Source organism: Melozone crissalis, unplaced genomic scaffold (assembly GCF_028551555.1).
Source record: "Melozone crissalis strain CALT ecotype California unplaced genomic scaffold, PUWL_Pcris_2 ptg000009l_1, whole genome shotgun sequence".
Classification (NCBI taxonomy): Eukaryota; Metazoa; Chordata; class Aves; order Passeriformes; family Passerellidae; genus Melozone; species Melozone crissalis.
Window position 1 is genome coordinate 16,466,578 of NW_026535787.1, and position 25,616 is coordinate 16,492,193.

General features: G+C 48.6%; 1 protein-coding gene across 1 annotated transcript in view; it reads left to right on the forward strand.

Annotated features, from left to right (window-relative positions):
* Nucleotides 1–25,616, forward strand: part of CLPB (ClpB family mitochondrial disaggregase) — a 72,540-nt gene extending 46,924 nt beyond the window's left edge. The window contains exons 7-16 of the mRNA XM_054270348.1: nucleotides 4,188–4,302; nucleotides 10,957–11,034; nucleotides 13,208–13,263; nucleotides 16,466–16,510; nucleotides 18,363–18,524; nucleotides 20,167–20,323; nucleotides 23,170–23,243; nucleotides 23,689–23,808; nucleotides 24,214–24,318; nucleotides 25,091–25,616. Coding sequence (XP_054126323.1) covers nucleotides 4,188–4,302; nucleotides 10,957–11,034; nucleotides 13,208–13,263; nucleotides 16,466–16,510; nucleotides 18,363–18,524; nucleotides 20,167–20,323; nucleotides 23,170–23,243; nucleotides 23,689–23,808; nucleotides 24,214–24,318; nucleotides 25,091–25,342 — 1,164 coding nt within the window. The 3' untranslated portion in view covers nucleotides 25,343–25,616. The remainder of the gene's footprint in view (nucleotides 1–4,187; nucleotides 4,303–10,956; nucleotides 11,035–13,207; nucleotides 13,264–16,465; nucleotides 16,511–18,362; nucleotides 18,525–20,166; nucleotides 20,324–23,169; nucleotides 23,244–23,688; nucleotides 23,809–24,213; nucleotides 24,319–25,090) is intronic.

Sequence of the window (25,616 nt, forward strand, 5' to 3'; positions counted from 1 at the left end):
ACACCGCTAGCTCTTAGCCTGTCTCCAGAGCAGAGGTGATCCAGCCCTTGGAGTACCTCCATGTTCATCAGCTTCATTATCCATTATCCTTCCCAAGCATGGCTGCATTTATGAGAAAACACTCCAAGGGAAGAGGTTCATGAACACAGCACCAGCAGAACCAAACCTTGGCATAAAACCTGCAAAGAGTGACTGTGTATTTCACCTTACAGAAAAAAGAATTTGAAATACTAAAGGAAAACAGGATATAAACTGATCAGCCCAGACAAGCTAAGCTGTGATAGCTTTGTGGAGGTCTGGAGAAGGGTTCTTCCATAGGAAGGGCCACACAAATCTTGAGGTAATTCTTCTGGGTTTAAGAAAGGTTAAAATGAGCTTTTACTGCTCCAAACTCCACATGGAAGGTTGTGGCCAGATTAGCCAAGAGCCAGCTTTCAAATAACCAAAAGAGACATTTTTCTCATGAAATGTGCTTAAACCAGCAACCTAGGATGGTCAGGATGGAAAAAGAAGCATGTGAGTCACAGCTGGAGGCTTGTTTTCTTGGAAAGGCCTATCAAAGGGGATGGCTGGGATTAAGTGGACACCAGCTCCTGGTCAGGAGGTCTCACACTGCTGCTTCCAGAAGGGAAAGGGCAATCGTATGCTCTTCCTAGCTGAAATATTCCTTAAAAATCCTTTAGCAGACACTGATGAAGACAGGGAGGTCACCAGAGGGGTCTGATAGGGTGCAAAGAGGAGCTGAATGGCAAAGACAGACTTGCAAGAGCCAAGTTCAGTCCAGGCACTGCTATCCCTCCAGGGACAGAGGAAAGACACCAGTTTCAAGTGCTTTCCCTCCCTTTTAGTCATAGATACAGAAGTGCTTATTTTAATTTCTTCAGACTGTTTAGCACTGGAAACCAACTGAGGAGTCCTCAACACTAGGCAAGTGTGGTCTAAGCTCAGGAAAAGCACACACAGAGTTCTGGTTTGGTTTTTTTTTTTTTTTTAAAGAATAAAGGAAATCAAAATAAATTAAAAATACATATGAAAACTCCTTGTTATTCTGTCACAAGGATATGTAAATAAAATCTATGGGATATGTCCATCCTGTAATAGTTCTGCCTATTCATTCTCTAGCAGTGATTAAAATGAGCAATAAATTCTCAAAGACTCTCAGTGGAATGTGGCTGCTGGGGAGGATGAAACCCCGGGAGCACCAGTTTCCCCCCAGCTGAATATTCATCACAGGCTGGCTTGGCAGTCTGCTGGTTTATATACAAGTACAATCATCTTCCTCAGGAACAGCTCCAGAGATATATTTCCTTTCTCTCCTTCAACTATTACTTAAGCATAAAAACCAAGGCAAGTTTCAAACTGTTCAGGGCAGGTTTCCTTATTGGTGCTGGGCTCAAGAGAGCATTTACCCCAGCAGATAATTCTACCCCTCCTGCTCTTAAAGAGTTCAGTTATTTTATTCTCCACTTTTCTTCCTTAAAACAACATGTGCTGGCAGTCCAGAAGCCCCCTGTGTCCTGGGCTGATCCCACAGTATGGGCGTGAGGTGGGGATTTTGCCCCTCTGCTCCATTCAGGTGAGATCCCACCTGCAGAGCTGCCTCCAGCCCTGAGGCTCCCAACATCAGAAGGGTGTGGAGCTGCTGGAGCAATTCCAGAGGAGGCCACGGAAATGCTCTGAGAGCTGGAGCCCCTCTGCTCTGGAGACAGGCTGGGAGAGCTGGGGGTGTTCAGCCTGGAGAAGAGAAGGTTCCAGGGAGACCTTAGAGCCCCTGCCAGTGCCTAAAGGGCTGCAAGAGAGCTGGAGAGGGACTTTGGACAGGGACCGGGGTGACAGGACAAGAGGGAATGGTTTCACACTGCCAGAGGGCAGGGTTAGATGGGATATTGGGAAGAAATTCTTCCCTGTGAGGGTGGTGAGGCCCTTGACACAGATTGTGCAGAGAAGCTGTGGCTGCCCCATGCCTGGAAATGTTCAAGGCCAGGTAGGATGGGGCTTGGAGCAACCAGGTCTAAGTGGAAGGTGTCCCTGCCCATGGCAAAGGGGTTGGAATGGGATGGTCTATAAGGTTTCTTAAGATCACCCTTCTGTGACTCCGTGACTACCATGCCCACAGTGGCAGACAGACAGCTGTTATCACCTGCCAAAGCACAGACTGAGTCCTTCTCTTTTTAAAAATTAAAATTTCTGATCTTTTGGCCTTGCATCAGGAGAACTTCTTAACCCAGTTGAGTGCAGAAGTCTGGTTGCCTCCAACATGAGAGCAGAGCAGTGCTCCCTGCATGGCTCTCCAAGCAGGTAGCACCACTGTGCTCCACTTAAGTGCTGATCCTGAGCCAGGCAAGGGTCATCAGGACAAGGGAAGATCAGCTGCCGGAGGGTGGGGACACAATCCCCACCGACACCATTGCACACCACAAAGCCAGAAGGTGGGAACAGCTGGATGTGTATGGAGAGGGGAGCAGATGAGAGAGGAGTAGAAGTTTGTGTCTTATGTAAAGTCCAGGCTTAGTGGGGCTTTTTCTTGGAGGTTCTGTCACCAGTGGATCTAAAATACGTTTTTCTTAGTGGATTTTCTTGTCCCAGTGTCCCCTGTACAGTGCAAGCTAAGGCAGATGCTCAGGATGCTCCAGGCCAGCTGCATGACCCAGCCAGGAGCTGTGTTAGCACTTTCTGGCCCAATGAGTAGCTGGCCTGAGTGCAGGGCTCTCCAGAACAGGTCCTGAGCAGAAAATGGTACTTGTGCACAGGACTTGTACTGTGTCAGTTCTCCAAGGGCAGAGGGAGAGGGCATTGCGGAGGATGGGTATTCCTTCTCTTCCTGCACATCTTACCCACTCTCCATAAACCCATGGGAATTGTTGGGTGTCCTAACATCACTGATCACATTCCTGCATCTTCCAAAAGGCCAGAGAGGAGGGAGGGAGAGAGAAAAGATTTGTCAGGATCCTACAGACACAGACATATGGTGAGGTCGTACCCAGTGCCGGGGGGATTGGCACAGGCAGGATGTCTGTCCCAGAGCTGTTCCACTGGGATCTGCAGGGAAGTTATTGCTCTGTGTGAGGATCAGGGCTCATGGCATCTCTGTTACACGTGAGACTGATAGCACTGGCCAAAATTGGATTGTTCACTATTTATTATTTTTTAACTTCTGTCAGAATCGCTGCTAGCCCAGGAGATGTCAGCAGCCTGGCTGGGGGTTATCCACTCCAGCTCCAGCAGCTGGATCCTGCTGCAGCTTTGGCACCTGCCTTCTGGCTTTGCTGAGGGTGTTTCCCCTTAGTGAGATGGATTCAATGACAGGGACTGTTCTGTGGGTGCAGTTACTCACTTGGCAAACCCCATGGGATCTTTGTGTTCTGTCTTCATCTGAGTCTGGCTTTGGGGGATGAATCTTCCCAAGGCAGCAGTCTCAGTTGGGAATGTCCAAGCTCAGCTTGTGGCAGGAAGAGTGCTCAGCAGCCTTTCTAAAGATCTTAGAATCACAGGTTTTGGGTTGGAAGGGACTTTACAGCTCACTAATTTCACCCCCCTGCTGTGGGCAGGGACACCTTCCACTAGACCAAGTTGATCCAGGCCCCATCCAACCTTGCCTTGGACACTGCCTGGGATGGTGCAGCCACAGCTGCTCTGGGCAATCTGTGCCAGAGCCTTACCACCCTCACAGGAAAGAATTTCTTCCCAATATCCCATCTAATCCTCAATGGGAAGCCATTCCCCCTTGTCCTGTCACTCCATGCCCTTGTCCAAAGTCCCTCTTCAGCTCTCTTGGATGTAAGGCACAGTGATACTCTGCCATCCCTGCAGGATCTGGTTGGAGTGTTTGAACAGGAAATGTTTGGAAGGTAGGAAGACAAATCTAGGTAGAGCAGTCATGATTTTATCTCCCAAAATAAACAGTACCTAATGGCTAGGAGCTGTTGAGTAGTGCCATTGTTCCCTCTTTGTCACCAGTACAGAGGTAGCACAGCAGAGCAGGATCCCTATTCCCACTCACCCCAGCTTCCATCCATGACAGATTCAGAAATTTCGTCTTGCTAGGGCTGGAGCATCCAGACCAAACTGCATGTGCCCTGAGAATGCTCTGGCTCCATGTCAGAGGGATCCCCATACAGGGCTCTGACATCTGTGTGGTGACCCAGTGCTCTGTCAAGTCTCTGATCCCTGTTTTCTTCCCTCCACAGTTCCAGGAGGAGCAGCGCAGGAGGGAGGTGGAGGAGCGGCGGAGATTCCCACTGGAGCAGCGGCTGAAGGAGCACATCATTGGTCAGGAGAATGCCATAGCCACAGTGGGGGCAGGTAGGACCCTTCACACGCTGCCAGCTCTGCCCTCCACACCTGCTCCACAGGGAGGGCAAGCTGTTGCCTCAAGCCTTGATCTGAGGCTGCCCCTGGGCAGCCTTGCAAGGTTGCTGGGGAATTCACAGTGGATGCCCCATCTATGGAAGTGTTTAAAGCCAGGCTGGATGGGACTTGGAGCAATATGGGAGGTGTCCCTGCCCATGGCAGAGAGTTGGAATCAGATGAGCTACCTCCCAACACAAACCATTCTGTGCTTCTATGTAATCAAGGCTCTGGCAATCTGGGCTGGGTTTGATTTGCCAGTCCAAAGCCTCTGGATCCTGTCAATAATTCCTGAACCATCCGTGCGTCCCAGTTAATGCCTGAAAATGGGACAGCAAAATAGGAGCTGTTGAGGCCGGGGCAGAATCACTAGGAACGTGCTGTCAGAAACACAAACCCTTTGCTTTTAGTTAACAAAGAGGAGCCCAGTGTGGGCTGGGAGCTGAGAAGGAGCCGGGAAGGAGCTGGGAAGGAGTCTACACTCCTGCAAAAACAACAGCCACCCTGTGTGTGCAGAGAACGGCTGTGCCTGGGGGCAGCAGCCCGGCTAATTGGGGAGCTGTGATTAATGGGCAGTGCCTGTTCCTGACACAGGTGGCGTTTCTGCGCATTAACGTCCTTGCCTTTATGGAGGTTTTTCTTATTGAATTATAGGGAATGTGCTTGATACCCCTACAGCCTCAGGATATTGGACCAAAAGGTAGTGGGAGACTCTCTGTCCCCTCCTCCCCTCCCTTCCCTTCTGTCCAGTTTTTCTTTTCATTTTCTTTTCTTTTTGTTTTCTGTCCAGAAGGATGAATTTTAAGACAGGACTTTCTCTCTCAAGCACTTCCTCTCTATCTTTGCTATTTATTTTGTGCCCAGCTGGTTTTCCTGCTGCTTTGTGGACCCTGCATCCCTCCACTCTGCTCTCACCACTGCCATTTGCTGGTGAGCAGACCTGCCACACACCACATCTTCAGATCCACCAAGCCTGCCTGATATGTTTAATTTATAACTGGTGCCTTAATTGAATAATTGGATTTAATCCGTCACTCGGTGCATGATCCAAACAGTCTCCATAGGGGCTTAGCCAGAATACAAAGGGAACGTGTGATCTGGGGTTAGAAACAGAAGGTCTGGAGCAATGGGGATAGAATGGAGTCACAGAATTAGGGAATAATTTAGAAAAACCCCTCTAAGATCACCAAGTCCAGCTGTTATCCCAGCAACCCCCTGCAAGGGGATGCACCAGGAATCAGCCACACAGCAGCCACAGCCCCAACAGCATGGCATCACTGCCAGAGGGAAAATTCTTCCCCATTGCCTCCATAGGATATATCCAAGCCCTGCAGCACTCTTTTCTGATATGTGGAGCAGGACAGGACTGGGAGAAGGTGGATGATGGTTAACTGATGGTGACTGGGCATCTCCCAGCATGCAAGGTTTCTCCCGGTGCCTGACTGGTTGATAGTGGGAGGCAGCTTGGCCACCCCCTCGACTGAATTGTAGATGTTCAGTTCATCTTAACAAAATCCCCATTAAATATTCCATTTCCTGACATCAGAAACAGGCAGGTCATTGCTGCCATCTCAGGAACTGCTGGGGTTCTCTAACTGGTACATACAAATGAGCAGCTAAAAGGCTTAGGGTTGTGTTTCCAGGCACTTCCATAAATGGTTGAGCTCTGGATCTGATTAGGGCTACTTTGCCTTTTCACTGGAAGATGAGGAGGCAGAAGGGATCAGCAACATCTCCTCTCTGAAGTTATAAGCTAAAGGAGGCATTTTTCCCAAATATGTATATATATATATGTGTGTAATTTTTTTTGGTCTAATATCCTAAATATTATGCCAAGTAAAGAATATATTTTTTATATGGATATACCATGTTGCTGGTCAGTACTCACTTAGAATTTGGGTGGTTCAAACCTACCACTTCCCCTTTTCAGGGGGAATAAACCTTGAGGGTTGAAGCAATCTGTTCCAGCTCTTCCTAAAGTTGAATAAGGAGCGAGGAAGGAAGAGTGTTGTTTATTTTTCAGGTAGTGCAGGAAAATCTATGTTTTAATGATAAAATTCCCAATTTTAGCAGCTATGATATTGAAAATCAGTCAGTGTTTCAAAACTGTAGGGAAATGGATGAGAAGGATTATCATCCTGCTCTGGTCCAAAGGAAACTGGGGTTATTTTGGACAATATAGGATCCTTTATGAGGGCTGTTTTTTGATGTGTGTTGCTGCCTGCAGGTCAGGTGAAACTTTGCAAGGACACAGCTTTGATCTAATTTGGGGTTCCATAACCCTGAGCCACCAGCAGCAGGGCTGGAAGAGAGCTTCTTTGGGAATGCTGCAGACCCTGGAGCAGCAGTGCAGTACCTGGATGGAAGCAGTGATCCCAGGATGGGTTTGGCCCCAGAGCCTTCGCCCTGCGGTACCCCAAACCCGGACGGGCCGAGGAGCCCCGCAGAATGAATTGATTTGATAAATGGACATTTATTACACTCACAAATTGGCTGAAACCAATTTCAGTCACATCAAGTGCTGATAACTGCTGGGGTATTGATTTGTGTAAAGTAATACAGTGAATTTATCAGTTCAATAGCGGGCTGAAGGGCCTCTTGGAGACGCAGGGCTGCAGTCACACTGTTACAGATGGACGAAATAAAGCGAGAGCACGGCAGCAATGCCAGGAACAGCTCCGCAGAAGAAGGCCCCAGCGTCATCATCATCAGGCTCTTGTTTTGGACATTGGGGCTGAGTGTCATAATGAGATTTCAGCACAGCAGTGTGACCTCCCTCCTGGTATTTATTTATTTATTTATTTATGCCAGGAGGAAGGAAGGGGGCAGCTTTCCCAGAGGCAGAGCATGGATTTCATGCTTGGGTGACAATGAAGAGCGGTCAGCGTGGCCAGCAGCTGCTTTGGCAGTGCAGAGTCCAAGGAGTGTTTCTGTGGTTTTCCTAGCTGAGATTTTCATCCTTGGAATTGGTACTGATGTTCTGCTTTGGCCCAGGATGAGGCTTCTGTTCCTACTGCTGAAGCTGAACACTGCACTGGACAGCCTGAGAGAGCCTCCTCCAGCCCCAGTGGTAGAACCTAGGGACTGGTGTCCCTTCCCTAGGGATATCCAGATTTTTTAAGTTTTTCCAAACTTCAAGAGTGCTGTGTGCTGGAATAGCTCATCATTTTCAGGCTGCTTGTAGAAAAGCATTTACACCTCTTCACTCTGTTGATCTGATTAAGCTGATGACTAGTGAGGGTGGAACAGTTTGGCTTAGAAGAGTCCTTAAAGCCCATCTCATTCCAACCCCCTGACATGGACAGGGACACCTTCCATTAGACCAGGTCACTCTAAGCCCAGTTCCAGTCTGGCCGTCCAGGCACAACTTTTCTTGCCAACCTGTGCCAGCGCCTCACTAGCCTCATAGGAAAAAATTTCTTCCTAAATATGATGCTCAGCATCTTCTGACAGAGATCACATGCTGAATCTAAGCTCTGACTTTATGGCAGTTTTTTAAGGGATGCTTTATATCCCTGGAGTTGCTTTGAGTATTTATCCATAAACTCTGGCATCCTGCTGCAGAGGGGAGGGGAAGAAGGCAGCACTTAACCCCACTGTCTTTGGACCCTGAACGTGCTTGACCCTGTGAGTGGTCACTCCATGCCCCAAAGCAGAAGTTTATTACTTTTATTACCATTATTATCTTAGCCGAGATGGCTGCAGGAATTACTGGCGGTTGTGTTACTCCTCATCAGTTTTTATGAAATTTCTCACCCCAGGTGTTTGACCTCTCGTTCATTGCTGTAAAGGGTTGAGAAGGAACACGTGCAGTGCTGGGAAGGGCACACAGAGAGATGCAGCACAGACCCTTCCCTGCACCTCCCTGTCAGGTGGCTGATTCCAGGGATGACATGGCCAGGGAGCAGCTGAAGGACAGGATGGGATTCCCACCAGTCTTTGCCCAGGATTTTGAACAGAACCAGATTGCTGGCTACAGCCAAGCTGGTCTGTCGTGCTGATATGTCCAGGCAGGGTGAGATGGAGTCAGGCACCAGCCAGTGCTGCATCTGGCCTTGGCCCAAGCTAATTAAGCCTTGGCAGGAGTCAGGACTCATCAGCATGGCCAGGGGGACAGGTAATGCATCTGCCTGTGTCCAGGCAGGGAATGGCAAGTCCTTGAGGCACTGGGGTTCAGCTCCCACTAAATGCACAATCCCAGCACTCAGTCCCATTTCTGAAGGGGTTGGAACTGTGGTCTTTAAGGTCCCTTCCTACCCACACCCTTCTACAGTTACATGATTCTACATGCCTTGGATTTAAAGTTAAGTTGGGGATTTTTTTTATGTTTGGACAGTGATGCAAACCATCTTCACCCTGAGCTACCACTGCCTTTTGGGGGGCCCTTCTGAATTTCCCTGCAAACTTTACAGGGATTAGGAATTCAGTCCCACTCTCTTCCTAAGTGGCTGCAGTGGTTAATCACCTTTGTTATTAAAACTGTTCTGCTTTATTTGTAGTTTGATCCTCTTGCTACAGCCCCTGGAGCACCTTAATTTTCTCTGTCGCTGAGCAAGTTCAGTGCCTTCTTGGGGAGATACTTAATGACTGTGGTCAGGTCACTCCTCACACCCCTCATCATTAACCTCAGCTCATTGATTTGTTCCTGTAGTGAGGCTTTGCTCACTGGATCTGCTGGCTCCCCTGCTACCTGAGTCTCCTGGAATACAAGCATGGACTCTGAGGAGCGAGGTTTCATGCAGGTCTTGCAGCTCCAAATTCCCATGAGACCCCTCCATGCATCTCTAAACTCCAGCTGCTGGAATATCTTACTTGAGCTGCTGTTGTTTAACATCTTCCCAGTGTGTCCCTGCTGGCACAGGCAGCATTTCCATGTCAGGCTGTAGCCTGTGACATTCCATTTCTTATTATTTGCAAAATGGAAATATTGTTTAAATATTTTTATATGCAAATATTTTTTGTGCAAAATGGCACTATTTATTTCCCATGTCAGTTTCTTCCCCTGTGCAGGAAGGACTCGTGGCATGCCATGCCTTTTTTTTAGGTACCTTCTATTTACCACACTCCATCAAGAAAAGGGTTTTATGGGCTGACTTTGAGATTGAATTTAAGAATTCTGCAGTTTTAACAGCCACTCTTGTGCCCTTCTGCCAGCTCAGGGAAGAAAACAAACCCACAGCTCCCCACAGAGCCAGCCAGTGCCTCATTCAAGGAAGACACAGGATTGAGGCACAAGGACAGAGGCTGAGGCCCAGGATAGTGGCCAGAAGAAGAGGAGGAAGCTGTGTTTAAGGGTGACAGTCACAAAGAGAAGTGGGTTTATTCTTTCTTGGCTTTATTCCTGTTTTTGCTGTGGACACCACTGAAAGGCAGCAGAGGCTGAGCTTTGCCATGCCATGTGCAGCAGCATTCCAAGAGCTTTAAGCCACAGCTCTCTCAGTGTTTTCCTTCTGCTCATCCCACCTCCAGTGCTATTGTTTTCCCCCACTACTTTCAAATTCCTTGTCAGTTACAATTTTTGGGCATCTTGCTCTTTTCATGCCCTGCTTCCTCATGTGCCATATTTTGGGTTTGGCTGGATCTGGGGGTGCCATGTGCCAGTCACGAGACCTTGCTGGGTCTGAGGGGTCCTGAGACTGTACACAGTGCATGTTCTCTTTTGCAAAACACCTTACAAGATTTACAGGCTGGATTGAAGTACTGCAGATAAAGCAGAAAGGCTGGGATGTCAGTTAATCTCTCACACTGAACTGGAAGCTGCTCTGATCCAGGGAAACCACTTCTCTGTTCCAGAGACCACATCCAGCCAGCAGAGGATGAGATTTGATCTCTTGGCCTCAAAAGCAGTTCCTCCTCCTTCACATAAGCCCAGTCAAATGATGTTACTGGTCACAGAGCCTGAGGCTGCTCTGGGGGGCTGGAGAGTACCTTGGGGAGCTGTGGGCACCCATGGGGATAGGAGCTATCACCCACTCTGCACAGCAGATCATGTCTGTCCTGAAGAAGGGCTGTACTGGTCAGACTGGGAGTTTGAGAAGGAATCAGGGCTCTTGCCTTTTGTAAAATTTTCCACTGGTATCTCACCCAGGATGCACTTGGATGCTGCTGTCCAGGGAGGCACTGAGATAATCACCACACTTTTCCCAATCCTTGCACCAATTCAGAGCATTTGTGACCTTCAGCCACCTCTTTCTTCCCATTCCATGCCAGAAATAACCTATAAACCTCTTCAAAACTGATGGTTTTTCCTCACAGAAAGGTTGCACTTGGGAGCTGGCGAGGCAGAGCGCCTCTCCATCCCTCTGTCCATCCATCCATCCTTGTCCCCCCCCTCCACCATCTCCCTGGCAACGCTGAGTGCACATCCTGGAAAACTTTATCCGAAATCTGCTCTGGGCAGCTTTCCAAATCCATGCTAACCTTATTAGGTGTCTCTGGGGCCTTGGCTAGCTAATCAAATTAGAGAGCGCTAATGGCAGGGAGGACTGGGAGTGGGTAGAGAGCAGTAAAACATAGTGTATACTTAGTGATAATTACACTTGCTTTGTGGCATTGATTTATATGCTTCCCCCCCTCCTCTTTTTTTGTTTTCATTGTCTTCAAATGCAGCGATTCGGAGGAAGGAAAACGGCTGGTATGATGAGGAGCACCCGCTGGTGTTTCTTTTCTTGGGATCATCTGGAATAGGTAACATTTGGGTTGTGGGGAGGGGGATGGAGAGCCCTGAGGAGAGGGGGTGGAAGCTGTTGCAGGGCTGCAGGGTCTGAATGAAATACCAGTTAAACACACTGTCATGTTTGAGTAGGTCAGCCATCCTCCAGCAGGGTGACCCCAGCTGGACACCAGCACACACAGGCACATCCAGCCTCATGCTGAGTTATCCCACAGGACAGCCCCCCTCCAAGTCTCAAAAAGGGGCAGTTTTCAAAGTAAAAGTATTACTTTAACAACTTTCTGGTGAAAACCCCTCTATTCCAATGGGAATGGTGGGATAATAGTAGAAATTTGCTGCCTGCAAACTGAATCTCTGCTCATTTGCTCCTGTGGGCACAGATTGCTTTGGAATGACAGGATTTTATTGACACCGATAAGATTTGTCCTCCAGCCCAATCAAATGCCACATGACAGCTGATCAGTTCATGAAATGGTCCAAATGACTTTTAGTTGTGGAAAAAAACCCCAACAAAACTGCTTCAAAGTAACTGATCTGTGACATTTGGAACAACCTCAGGGCTTCTCCTGCCTCCGCTGCCTCCCAAAGGGCTCCAGAAGGTGCTGATGCTCCAGTGCTGGAGGGGTTAGAGGGGCACAGGTGAGATTTTGCTCCTGCTGCAGAACAGTACCAGGCCAAGCATTAACTCCAAATAAGTTGCTATAAAATCAGGATAAAATATTTTTGATACTTCATAGCCCTGCTAGAGCATATTTGAAGATTCAGGGATGTAAATTGTTGGCTCTTCCACTCCCATGAACTTCCATGGGGGCTTTTCTTTTCTTTTTTTTTTCTTTTCTTTTCTTTTCTTTTCTTTTCTTTTCTTTTCTTTTCTTTTCTTTTCTTCTCTTCACTTCTCTTCTCTTCTCTTCTCTTCTCTTCTCTTCTCTTCTCTTCTCTTCTCTTCTCTTCTCTTCTCTTCCCTTCCCTTCCCTTCCCTCTCGTCTCTCTTTTTTCTCTCTTCCTTTTTTTACAGGAAGCATAGTTTCTTGCATCCTTACAGATCAGGAGCTCTGATCCAGCATCATCCAAAGTCAGCAAAGCTCAAACTGAAATCAGATGCAGAATTTTGGCAGAGATTTATCAGGTGGAGCAGAGCACACCCCATGAATTCCTGTATTTGTAGCCCTTTTTTTGGTGATTTATTGATCTGACCCACCAGATCTATTGTCCCTGCAATGCAGCTGTGGTTAGATATACAATACTCCAGTAAGAATGTACTTTTCTCCCTAATTTCCTTTTAAAAACACGTTGTTTTTTTCCTTTAGAATAGTTACTTCTGTCCCTGCTCATTTATTTTTCAGTGTGCAAGTTAATCCTACAGGGATTCATGTACAGTGCACTGCTGACAAGTGTGAACCCCCAGAGAATCCATCCTCCAGAGGGGTGACTGGCTTCACCTCAGCTTTGCTGGTCACCCCAGGAGCCAAAATTGGCCCAGTCCTTCCCCTGATCAACCTGACAAAGCCAGCAGTGTCATGCTGGGGGGTAGCAGCAGGGAAGAGAAGTTTTCTGGCATTCATTCTTAATAAAACTGCCTCTTCAATGAAATTTTTCCTCAAATGGATGGGCTGGGAGAACAGGACATGGCCTGGCATGAGCTGGTACATGTGTTCACCCTCAATAAATGCCTCAGGCCTCTATAAATGCCTTCCAGGGTGGATTTGCTCCATTACTGATTGTTCCTAATGCCAGAATTTTTTTACTGTCATCTTATATAAAGCAAAGGAAAAACATCCCATTTCCTTGAAATTCTTTATTTGGAGATTACAAGGCATTGCACAAGGAACTTTAAATATTGAGGGTAAATATAGCAAGAAATCTGATCTATCCAATATAGTAAAACTCTGATCTATCAACATCTTTTTGTGGAAAAAATCAAGAGCTTTGTTCCCATCATGTGAGAATCAATTAAAGCTGAGGGAGCCAATGCAGAGATGTCACTGTTCTAATGCATCTCTTCACCCTGCCCAGGCTGGGAACACCACTGAATGTGATCCTGGAGACAAAACAGCAATGCCACTTCCCAAGGAAAAACCATGTATTGGTTGCAGGAGGTGCCAGCCCTGGTGTTAGCAGAGCTGATGAACAGACAGAAGATGGACAGACCTGGTTTAATGCAAGGTTTTTTTTCTCTCTCCAAAACAGGTAAAACAGAGCTGGCCAAGCAAACAGCCAAGTACATCCATAAGGACATCAAAAAGGTAATGGCTGATCCCAGCTTTGTGCTGGCAGTAAAGGGATGCTGGGAGGGTCATCAGGGGGTTCATTGTGTGGCTGTGCTGCCCTGAGAAAGGGCTTCTTCTGCACTGAGAGGGGCCTGTCAAGGTCATGGAGTCACAGACAAGTCTGGATTGGAAGGATATTTTAAGCTCATCCAGTTCCACCCCTCCTGGGAAATGCAGGGACACCTTCCACTAGACCAGGTTGTTCCAAGCCACATCCAAATTGGCCTGGAACACTTCCAGGGATGAAGCAGCCAAGCTTCTCTGGACAGTCTGTGCCAGGGCCTCACCACCCTCACAGGGAAGAATTTCTTCAATCTTCCCCTGCCCTCTGTCAGTAGGAAGCTGTTCCCCCTTGTCCTGTCATTCCATGCCCTTCTCTTGCAGCTGCTTTAGGCCCTGGAAGGATCTCTATGGTCTGGGAGCCATCCCTTCTCCAGGGTAAACACTCCCAGCTCTCCCAGCCAATCTCCATGGCCTCCTCTGGACTCACTCCAACAATTCCACATCTCTTTGATGTTGGACTCCACAGCTGGAGGCAGCTCTGCAGGTGGGCTCTCACCTGAGCAGAGCAGAGGGGCAGAATCCCCACTTAACCCTGCTGCCCACACTGTGGGATCAGCCCAGGACACTGTCTATGCTCCTATGTTACCAGAATATTTGAATTGGAAAAATTTAAATGGATGTAACATTTGTGCTTCCTGTTGAATTTTGCTCTAATTTTGACATCCTGTGTTGTGAACATGTTTTTTGCCTCAATTACTAATATCACTGTAAGTTGTAAGAAGGATAAAATTCCAGAAATCTTTTTTCCATGTCCCCACCTCCACCACTTGTCATATCCTGCCAGTATGGACTGTAGTGATGCAACATTGATTTCCTGCTCAAAATTTTAAGTGCTGAAGTGTTTGGTATCCAGCAGCAGTTTGAATTATTTAGTTTGTTACCCAGTGGTTAGATTTTAGAGAAGATGGGTTGGAATTATTTCATGGAGGAGGTGGTGGCTTTGCAGGAGAACACTTCAGTGGTGTCTGGGGATTCTATTCCATTCTGTTATGTTCTATTCTATTCTATTCTAGTCTAGTCTAGTCTATTCTATTCTGTTCTGTTCTAATTATTTCTATTCTATTCTATTCTATTCTATTCTATTCTATTCTATTCTATTCTGTCCCATCCTGTCCTATTCCATTCCATTCCATTCCATTCCATTCCATTCCATTCATTTCTAACCTGTCCCATTCTTTCTATTCCATTTCTTTCCAATCTATTCCAATCTATTCTATTCCATTCTGCCAATTCTATTCCATTTCAATAATTTCAACCCATTCAATTGCAATGTATTCTACTCTGTTCTGTTCTATTCTATTCCAATATTCTATTCTATTCCAGTCAAATCCATACCATTCCATACCCATCTTTCATTCTGATCTGTTCTGTTCCATTCTGTGCCATTCTATTCAATCCCAGTCTTCCATTCCATTCCAATGGAATTTTCTTCCATTCCATTTTCTCCCGTTCCATTCTGTTACGTTACATTCTCCTCCATGTTTCACATTTAAGCCTCTGCCTACCTGTAAGAGGTCCTTAGCTCTGTCCCACATGGAGCCAGGGAAAAGAAGGAAAGACAAGCAGAGCTGTGCATAGATGAATCCCTCTTCCCCACATCCTCCAGCAGTGAATGGACACACAGTGCAGCAACACATGTAGAAAGACCAAACTGGAACCAATGCTATAAAAACAGCTCTTCTGGTTTCTTTTCCTCATGCCTCTATAAATGCCTTCCAGAAGCCATAAATCCTGGATCTAGAGCACCTTCATCCCTTATCCTGCACGTGGAACTGCTCCATGGCCAGACATCCAATGGGGAAATCAGTTAAACCCTGAGTGTTGTGTTAATTTGATAGCAGCAGGAATCTGAGGTTTATTGGGAATGAACCAGGTCAGCCATTGGGCCCCTTAATGAGGCATTAGGCTCTGATGAGGGGCAGCAATTCACAGGAACTGATGGATTAAGAAAGGAGAACCTGAAATTGTCCCCCTTTCATTTGCAAGACAGAGTCATTTTTTTCCAACTTGCTCTGCCCTTGGCAGTTTGTAGATATTTTAATAATTTTCAGGGAAATTTTTGCATGGGAATATTTTGCCCAGAGAACCTTTGGCTATCCTATCCCTGAAAGTGTTCAAAACCAGGTTGAATGAGGCTTGGAGCCACTTGGCCTGGTGGAAGGTGTCCCTACCCATGGCAGGGGGGTTGGAATGGGATTATCCTAAAGGTCCATTCCAACCCAAACCATTCTCTGTTTCCATTATTTTCCCAGGTAACAAATGACAGGACTAGAGGAAACTGCCTCAAGTTTCAACAAGGGAGGTTTAGATTAGATATTAGGGGAATTTTTTTCTGCTCAGCTCTGGAAAAGACTGACCAGGGCGGTGGTGGAGTCCCCATTCCTGAAGAGATCACACATGTGGATGTGTGAATGTGGCACTTGGGGACATGGGTTGGTGGTGGGCTTGGCAGTGCTGAGGGGGAACAGCTTGGCTCTGTTGTCTCAGAGGGCTTTTCCAACCCAAAGGGTTCAGGGATTGTGTTCTCTAATTCTGGGATCCCTGTGTGATGGTGTCTGTGAGTGTGCCATGTCCACATGTCCAGATGAGATGTGTTCCCAGACATGTCTCATGTCTCATTCTCCCTCATGGACGGGGGTTATGGCTGGTTGACTATCCCAGAATGATGCTGGGAAGTTGAGGCTTGGCTTCTTCTTGGTCAGCTGGATGAGAGAGTCACTGTGGGTCCTTTCCAACTGAAATATTCTCTCCCCTTCCCTCTCCTCCCTTCTTTTCCTTTCCCATCTAGGATGTGGATTACAGCTCCATGATCACAACATTCAGTACCTGCAGTGAATCATCAGCTTTTCAGATGCAAAATGGATACTTGGGTGGATGCTATAAATTCTCTAACACTATTCTCTGTTTTAGGTGATCACCCACAAGCCCAGTTCAACTCAGCTTTATGATTTTTGCTGGATTTTTGTGGAGGGGTGTTGCATTCTTCTTGTGATTGATTTCTAAAAAGCTGAACCACAAAAATATCTATTTTATTTGGAAAATTTCAGCCCTGTCAGTACTGCTCCAGCTCTAGCAGCGAGCAGATTGATCAAATCTCATCCTAAATCTCTTGCAGGGTTTCATCAGACTGGACATGTCGGAGTTCCAGGAGAGGCATGAGGTCAGTAAATGGGCTCTGAAGGGAGCAGCTTCAAATTTAATCCAGAAAAAATGGGCATTTTGGTGTCTCAAGGTGGAAGCACAGCAGAACAACAGGAGTTGCTATAAGTTGTGCACTAAATTGCAAGTAAATTGCCAGAAAAGAACCTGAATTGGGTGTTGTGGTTTAGGCATAGTACTCCCCAATTTAGTGCTCCCACTCCAAACCAGGAGCCTCTCACTCCCTGCCTCCCCTTGTCCCTCCCCACAGCAGTGGACTGGAGAGAAGAACTGGAGACTCAAAAGGTAAAGGCCATGGGTTGAGATAACAACAATTTACTGGAAACAGAAATGACATAAGAAAACAAACAAGCAACAATATTAAAAACAAAAGTATGTAAACGAGAGAGGGGGAGAGAGAGGCTGTCCAAACCCAGCCATGCCCTCCAGCTCAGAACCAGCCATTTCCTGTATTCCACATCCTTCTGCTGCTCTTATTTGACCAGAGGGAACCCATTCTCCCCAGAAGATTCCTTCCCCTCTGCTCCATGACATGAGGTAATACAGAATATCCTCCAGGTCCAAGCCTTGCCCCTCCTTTACTGCAAAAATTAACTCTGTCCTGGCTGGAACAAAGACATAGAGGAAAATTAGGAGCAGAGACAAAGGAGCAAGGAAAACTTTAACAGTATGAGTCCAGTGCTATGAATTCCCTTGGGGTGGGGTCGGCCCTTCGGGAGAGAACAGCTGAGAAGAGATGGTGGAATCCAGAGGATCATCCTGAAACCCACAGCCACATGCTGTTCATCACCTAACATTGCCCAGGCAGGCACAGCTTACCCCAAACCCCTTATCCCCAAAACAGTGCTAAGTCCAGTGTGGGATCTTTGCCCCAGCCTACCTTCCATGTAGGAAAGGAGGAGAATCCAACAGGATACAGGACAATGGTGCCAGGTGCAGCACTCCCATCACAACTTCTGCCCAGTTCTGGTGCCATGGGAGGTCCAAGGTGCCAAGTTTTCTGTGATCCTTGCCAAGGTCACAGAACTGGCCTTGAGCCCTCCCTTTGGTGAGCTCTGTCTCCCCAAAAAGTAGCAAGGTCCTAGCAATGAGAGTGGTAAAACACTGGCACAGGTTGCCCAGTGAAGCTTTGGCTGCCTTATCCTTGGAAGTGTTCAAGGCCAGATTGAATGGGGCTTGAGGCAACCTGGTGGAGTGGAATGTCCCTGTGTATGGCAGCAGGGCTGGCACTACATGGTCCCTTCCAACCCAAACCATTCCGTGGTGTGGCTCTGACTTTGGATGACGCTTAGGCATGAGTAGATGTAAGATGCACCAAGCTATGTGTCAAAAACTGTCATTTTGCCACAACTTTCCTGTTGTTAGCAATACTATTCTGTATAAACTTCTAAATTTCTAAATGTTTTTAAAAAACACCCTGTCAAGAAGGGATGACATAGCAAAAATATTTTACTTGTTGCCTCTTCCCACAAAGCCTACTTGTGGCTTTGATTCTGCACCAGAACCACCTGCCACTTATAATCCTTTGAATTCCTGCTCTTAAAAGGCTAAAAGGGATGAAAATGGGTCTTGGACATCTCAAGACAGGTTGCGCAGACCCTGCATAGCAAAGCAGGGCTGGTGCCTTCCCACCTGCTCCTTGGATTCTGCTGGTTTGAGCTCTGGGCAAGGAATTGCTTAATCCTTTTTTTGCTTAATTGTTGCTTATTGAAATTATTTTGGTAGATATCACAAAGAATATAGAATTTGTTTTGTCAGCAGCAAAGAGTGGTGGTAGCCTGATGAGCTACCAGAAGAGCTTCATTCCCACTGTCCATGGGTCAGCCTTCACCTTTCCTGTTCCTTCCTCCCAGGTGGCAAAATTCATCGGCTCACCACCCGGCTACGTGGGCCATGAGGAGGGAGGACAGCTCACCAAAAAGCTGAGGCAGTGCCCAAATGCTGTGGTGCTCTTTGATGAGGTGGACAAAGCCCACCCTGATGTGCTCACCATCATGCTGCAGCTGTTTGATGAGGTAAGTCCACGTCAGAGGTTAGAATCAAGACAAGGGACATGCAGAAGGGGACAGTGAGGGATGAGAGGGGTGACAGATGGAGGAGTTTGGGTTGGAAGGTACCTTAAAAGCACAAATAGTCCACCCCTCCTGCCATGGGCAGAGACACCTTCCACTAGGCCAGGTTGTTCTAAGCCACATCTAACTTGGTCTTGAACATTTCCAGGCATGGGGCAGCCACAGCTTCTGTGGGCAACCTGTGCCAGGGCCTCACCACCCTCACAGGGAAGAATTTCTTCCCAATATCCCACCTAGTCCTGCCCTCTTTCAGTGTGAAGCCATTCCCCCTTGTCCTGTCTCTCCAGGCCCTTGTCCAAAGTCACTCTCCAGCTCTCTGGTTGATTTTGAAGGTCCCGGTCTGTCCTCAGAGGCCACCAAACTCCAGAGCAACATGCTGGAAGATTTTAAAGGGTTTTTTTTTGTTTGTTTTAAGGATTAATAACACCATTTTTCTTGCATAGATCATCACAGTAGCAGTTCAATGTGAAATCAATTCCTGTACCAGGAACTTGACAGGGCAATAACCCAAATGTTAATCTCAAGCACCCAACAAGGATTTGTGTCATTGTGCTGGATCTCTGCTGTTGGAGATGGATTGAGGAAAGAAACAGCCTGGGGAGATGCTGCTTTTTTCCTTATTTCCCTCTCTTTTTTATATTATTAATCAAGAGCACTGGTGCTTTGGAGGTTCCTGGATTGGTTTGGGGGGCTGAGGGTTGATGTCACTTCAGCAGTGGTGGGGCTGGGCAGCCCTGGTTTTCCAGGAGGTCAATCCCACAGGGATAAAGAACTCTGCTACTCAGGTCACTCTATTACAGCCATAACGTGGTTATTTGTGGGCTCTGCCCAGCCCAAACCTGTGCTGAGCTGAGCCTGGGGCTTATGTCAGACCTAAAGCCATCACAGGGAGGTAGGCAGAGGGTCAAAGGCTGGGCAGTCACATATGGGCAGCCACACAATCTGAGGGTGGGAAAGCCCCCTGAGACAAGGGGCCTTTTTAAGTCTAACCCTTCCCTCAGCACTGCCAAACCCACCACCAAACCTAAATGCCACATCCACACAGCTTTTAAATCCCTCCAGGGATGGGGACTCCCACACTGCCCTGGGTAGACTGTGCCAAGGCTGGACAACACTTTCAGGGAAGAAATATTTCCTGACACCCAACCTGTTCCATCCCTGGTGCAAGTTGAGGCCGATTGTTCTTGTCTGTCCCTTGTTACCTGGGAGGAGACCAAGACCCCCATCACAGATCTAACTTCCTGTCAGGGAGCTGAGGGGAGCAAGAAGTGCCTCCTTCTCTCCAGGCTGAGCAAGGACATGGTTTGGCCCAATCCTCCTCCTGGAGGCATCTCCCAATGCTTCCATCACTTCTGTCCTGGATGGGGCAGGCTGGGACCATGTGCAGGAGAAGTTCCTGCCATTCATGGAGAGACAAGGACTTCTCCAACCTCATCCTTGCTTCCTTCCACCTCAATCCTTGGGTATCCCTTCAAAATTAAATTGACTCTGGGGAAAAACAGGAGCCATGTTCTTTTTCCTGGTGTTTTGGCTATGTCCTCCAGCACCTGCTGACAGGGCTGGTGTCATCTTGCTGTTGTTGCAGGGCAGGCTGACAGATGGAAAGGGGAAGACCATTGACTGCAAGGATGCCATCTTCATCATGACCTCCAACGTGGCCAGTGAGGAGATTGCCCAGCACGCACTGCAGCTCCGGCAGGAGGCCATGGAGATGAGCAAGAAAAGGATTGCAGAAAACTTAGGTACTGGAGCTTCACTCTTCAAACCCCTAAAGAACCTCCCTGCTTCCTAAAACAACTTTGGCACCAGCTCAGCCATACCTTGGCAGGGGGCACACCCAGACCCTTCAGTCCCCTCTCCACTGGTCCCAGCTGGTCCACATGGCTTGGGAATGCTCCTCTGCCAAGAAGTCAAGAAATCCCAGAAGGGTTTGGGTTGGAGGGGACTTTAAAGACCATCCCATTCCAACCCCCTCCATGGGCCAGGACACCTTCCACCAGACCAGGTTGCTCCAAGCCCCATCCAACCTGGCCTGAAACACTTCCAGGGAAGTGAGCACAGGATGAGAAAGGCTGAGAGGTTGGACAGAGCCTTAAAGATGCAGTCTTCCTCTGACAGATACTATGTCAAATAATGAGGATTTCAGAGCAGGTGGGTTGAAACTGGATGGTCTTTAAGGTCCCTCTCAATCCAAACTCTTATGTGATTCCATGACTCTCTTTATCAAATCACCCTTCATTTTCTTTTGGGACCCTTCCAAATGCCTCCTGCAAAAGACTGTGCTTGGTTCAGGTGCTCAGATGAAAGAGGAAAAGTTTTGTTTCCTCTCAGTCTTTCCCGAAAGGCCTGAGCTTAGTGAATTTTACTTCACTGTGGAATGGGAGCCCTGGCCTCACATATCAGGCTTCTGGAGAAAAATTTCTCAAAATTGGTGAATTAGGTAATAAAAGGCGAATAAGGAGAGCAAGGGCAGCCTCTGAGATTGAAAATTAACAACTTGATGTGCAAGATCCAGTGCCTTTGCTGGTAGCTCTGAGGATATACAAATGGATGGTGGTGCTAGCACCAAGGACTGTCCCTTTTAGGCACTGTTTGTCACATGGAGAGAGGAAAACCCTGTTTCCATCAGGTGCTGCTGTGCCTGTGGAGAACCAGGAAACCATGGACAGTGACTGCATCCCTTCTTTTCTCATCAGTTTTTAAAAAACTTACTTTGGGGTTTTTAAGATCCTTTTATGATCTTAATTGTCTGGATGCCACATTTTTCTCAAGGTATCCAGCAGCCTGTGCCATCTCAGATACACCACATTCCTGCATCAGCTCCACAGGAGCAGGAAAAAGCACTGGATTTTGTCATCAAATCTATTTTCCAGCTTCTTTCTCCCAGTCTCTTACTTTGGAGAAGTGGCTGTCGACACTGGCTTAATTCAGAATCTTTAAACTTCAATCAGGCTGGGTAAAGGACAGAACACATCATCAACTGAACCTTCCAGAATAACATTTGAAAATGCCACAGTTTCCCTGCTCAATGAGGAGAACATTGAATTTTAATTTCTGGGACAGTACAGCTGCAGCAGGAGAGGAGCTGGGGAGGGCATTTGGGCACAGCAGCTGCCCTCAGTTGGGTTTCAAGGAGCTCCTGCCCATTTTCTGAGCTCTCAGTGTGGAGGTGCCATGGCAGGAAGTCACTGAAGTGCCTGGAAGGCAGATAAATGGGAAGATAAAGGGAAGGAGCAGATTCCCCAGTGGGCTCTGCATCTACCAGTGGCAGGAGCAGATATTACATGTGGGAAGTGGAAATGCTGGTAGCAGTGCTGGCTCCTCTGCCTTTCCAGCTCTCCTCTGCCAAAACACTGGGACTTATTGGCATCCTTGCCCCAGAGAGAGGGGTTGGAACTGGATCAGGTGATTGCAGAGCACCTCTTTGGGCATTAGGGGGAACCTCCTCACTCCCTGCAGCTGCCGGAACAGAGGGTGCAGCCAAGTGGGCATCAGTGTGTCCTTCCAGGTAACAAGTGACAGGACAAGAGGAAACAGTCTCAATTTATGCCAGGAGAGGTTTAGGTTGAATATTGGGAAAATTTACTCCCCAGAAGTGTTGTCCAGCCTTGGCACAGGCTGCCCTGAGCAGTGGTGGAGTTCCCATCCCTGGAGGGATTTAAAAGATAAGTGGATGTGGAACTTGGGAACACATTTAGTTGTGGTCTTGGCAGTGCTGGGGAATGGTTGGACTAAATGGTCTCAGAGGGCTTCTCCAACCTAAACTACCTCTTGAGAACCCCTTCTGCCACTGCTGGTGAGGGGCAGCAATCTTCATCAAGGCTGCAAATCTGAGACAGGGTCCCAGCACCCAGCATGGGCCTGCCCTGCTCTCCCTGCCTGCCAGGATCCAATCCAGAGCACAGGAATCTCCTCTCTGTGAGCACCCCGGTGTCAAACAGAACATGGAGGCAAATGAGGGTGGAATGGGTGAAGCTGTGGGAAGAAATGGAATGATGAAGACAAAGAGAAGGACAGTACTGGGAGGAAGAAGGGTGATGCTGCAGCCAGGCATGCAGAGTGTCTGGGAGGCAGGATTTGAGAGCAGCCAGACCCTGGCTCCATCTGCAGTCAGCAGAGGGAAGTAGACTGCAGCCTGAGCAGTGCTGCAGGCACCCTGAGCAGGAGTTTGGTGCTTGCTGGAGAGACCACAGGCTCTTCCAGTTCTCACAGCCCCAGAGGGCCAGTGTGCTCTGTGTGACAGGTCATTGGCTGCTCTGGAGCCCAGCTGGGCACGTGAGCTTCCCAAAAGCCCTGGGAGCAACTCCTGTGGGCACAGAGCAGGGAGCAGAGGCAGAACCAGGGCTCTTTGGCCATTCAGGGGAGCCTCATCAGCACAGGATGTTTTTCCCCTGGAGCACCCCAGCACCAGAACTGCTGTCCAAGTGCAGGGACACCACAGTGCCAAAGCAAACTGCTGGCACGTGTGGAGGTGCCAGGTCTGTCCTGCAGTACCCCCCAGAGCCTTCCTTGCCCTCAGCTCACCCAGACAGAGATGGAGCCACTGTCCCACTGTCCCTACTGACACCCCCCTCCACCTCTCTTGCAGAGGATGTCCAGATGACCGACAAGATCACCATTTCCAAGCAGTTCAAGGAGAAGGTTATTCGCCCCATCTTGAAGGTATGGATTTTCATGGCTCAGGTTTCAGGTGTCCTGAGCTTTGGTCCCAGACTCCTTCTCTGTGTTTCTCTATGAGAAAGGGATGTAACCCACTATAAATGTTGGAGAGGTCAGAGCCCTGCAGAAATAAATCACAGCTTCTTTACTCTTGGAGTGGAGCCGTGGTGTAAAGGGGACTCAGGACAGGAAGTGCTGCAGTGATTTGGAGGCTCTCTGTTCTCCCAAAGTCAGGAAAGCCTGACTGCAGGGACATCCCCACGATCTTCAGTTTCTTTAAGATGTTTCTGGTGCTGTCCAGCTCCATGGTGTGGGGATTGGATGGCTCTTGGGAGCTGTGGGAGGTGAGATGATCCCTGGGGAGCTCCTTCTGCAGTGCCACTCTCCCTGCTGTTCCCATCAGGGTCACCATCCCTGTCCCTGCTGACCTCCTCCCTTGTTCTTGCAGGCTCACTTCAGACGGGACGAGTTCTTGGGCAGGATCAATGAAATTGTCTATTTTCTCCCTTTTTGCCACTCAGAGCTCATCCAGCTGGTCAACAAGGAGCTCAATTTTTGGGCCAAAAAGGTAAAAAAACATCAGTGGCTTTAGAGGAGACTTCTCAGAATAACTCCAGAAGAAATCACTTCTGGAGCACCCACCCTGGGGTCATCATACAAGCTGTTGATCTTGGGGTGCTGGGGAGAGCTGGGACCTCTGGGAGCAGCAGAGATGGTTCCTCTTGGACTGCAGCAGGGATGAGCTCCAGGCTGCCTTCATAGATGTCATTTGTCTAATTGGTCTTTGCACATCTGAGCTCTCTGAGGGCAAAATGGGATTTTGGGGTTCCTTTGTTGTGGAGGAACTGGCCTGGTGGAGCTCAGCCCTTCTCAGCCCCCCAGTGCAGCATCCTCACTGCTCGAGGTGAAGGCTGCCAGGTTTGCTGGGGAACATCTATAATTCTCCTTCCTTTTCCTCCCTCTCTCCTGGCAGGCCAAGGCAAGGCACAACATCACCCTGCAGTGGGATAGGGAGGTCATGGACGTGCTGGCTGATGGCTACAACCTTCACTACGGTGCCCGCTCCATCAAACACGAGGTGAAGGCAAGGGGGAAGTTGGGGTGAAGTTTGTGAAGTCATCTCCAGCCCCACTGCCCAGGGAGAGCCAGAATTGGAAAGGCATCAAAAGGGAGATGGAGTCATGGAGCAAATCCAGAGGATGTCATGGAGATGCTCTGAGGGCTGGAGCCCCTCTGGTGTGGAGACAGCCTGGGAGAGCTGGGGGTGTTCATACTGAGCAAGAGAAGGCTCTGGGGAGACCTTAGAGACCCTTCCAGTGCCTAAAAGGGCTCCAAGACAGCTGGAGAGGGACTTTGGACAAGGGCCTGGAGTAATAAATTAAGGGAGAATGGCTTCAAACTGAAAGAGGGCAGGGTTAGATGGGATATTGGGAAAAAATGCTTCCCTGTGAGGGTGGTGGAGCTCTGATACAGGTTGCCCAGAGAAGCTGTGGCAGCCTCATGCCTGAAGTGTTCAAGGCCAGGTTGGATGGGGCTTGGAGCAACCTGGTCTGTGGAAGGTGTTCCTGCCCATGGCAGGAGGGTATGAAATGTTAACAAACTTTAAAAAGTCCTTTTCATCCCAAACCCTTCCATGATTTCATGACTTTGTGGGTCTGACTGTCCTCATCTCTGGGGAGATGTCTGTGGTCACGTGGAGGAGGTGGCACACCCACACTCCAGAGACGGGGAATCAGTGGGATGAGGAAGAGGTTGAATGATTTTGCACTGCCTGAGGGTGGGGAGGAGCTGGCCATCTCCATGGGAAACTCTCCACGGGGATTCCCCGACGGAATCTGTCTGTCCCTCAGGTGGAGCGGCGCGTGGTGAACCAGCTGGCAGCTGCCTACGAGCAGGACCTGCTGCCACGGGGCTGCACCCTCAGGATCATCGTGGAGGACTCGGACAAGCAGCTGCTGAAAACCACAGAGGGGTCTTCCCCCAGCACAGAGAAATGCAAGGTGCCGACCCTGCGGCTGGAGATCGTGGAGAAGGACCGCAAGGCCCGCAAACTGGAGATCCAGGCGCCGCTGAACCCCAAAAACATCACTTACTTCTTGTGAGTGCTGGCCACTCCCAGGAGCTGGGAAACACCCCAGGAGCTGGAGCGAGGGGCCAGAGAGGGCAGAGCCACAGCCCTGCCACGCTGGGCACAGACATGGATACAGACATGGACATGGACACGGGCAGGAGCTGCCTGGGATGGGCATGGAGGGCTCCAGGGGTGCAGCCGTGTGTGACAAGGGGCCCTGGTGCCATCCAGGGATGGGGCAGTGGATGGTCCTCGGCTTTCACAGGGTGCTGGAGTTTTTTAAGGAAGGGGGAAGCAAACTGCGG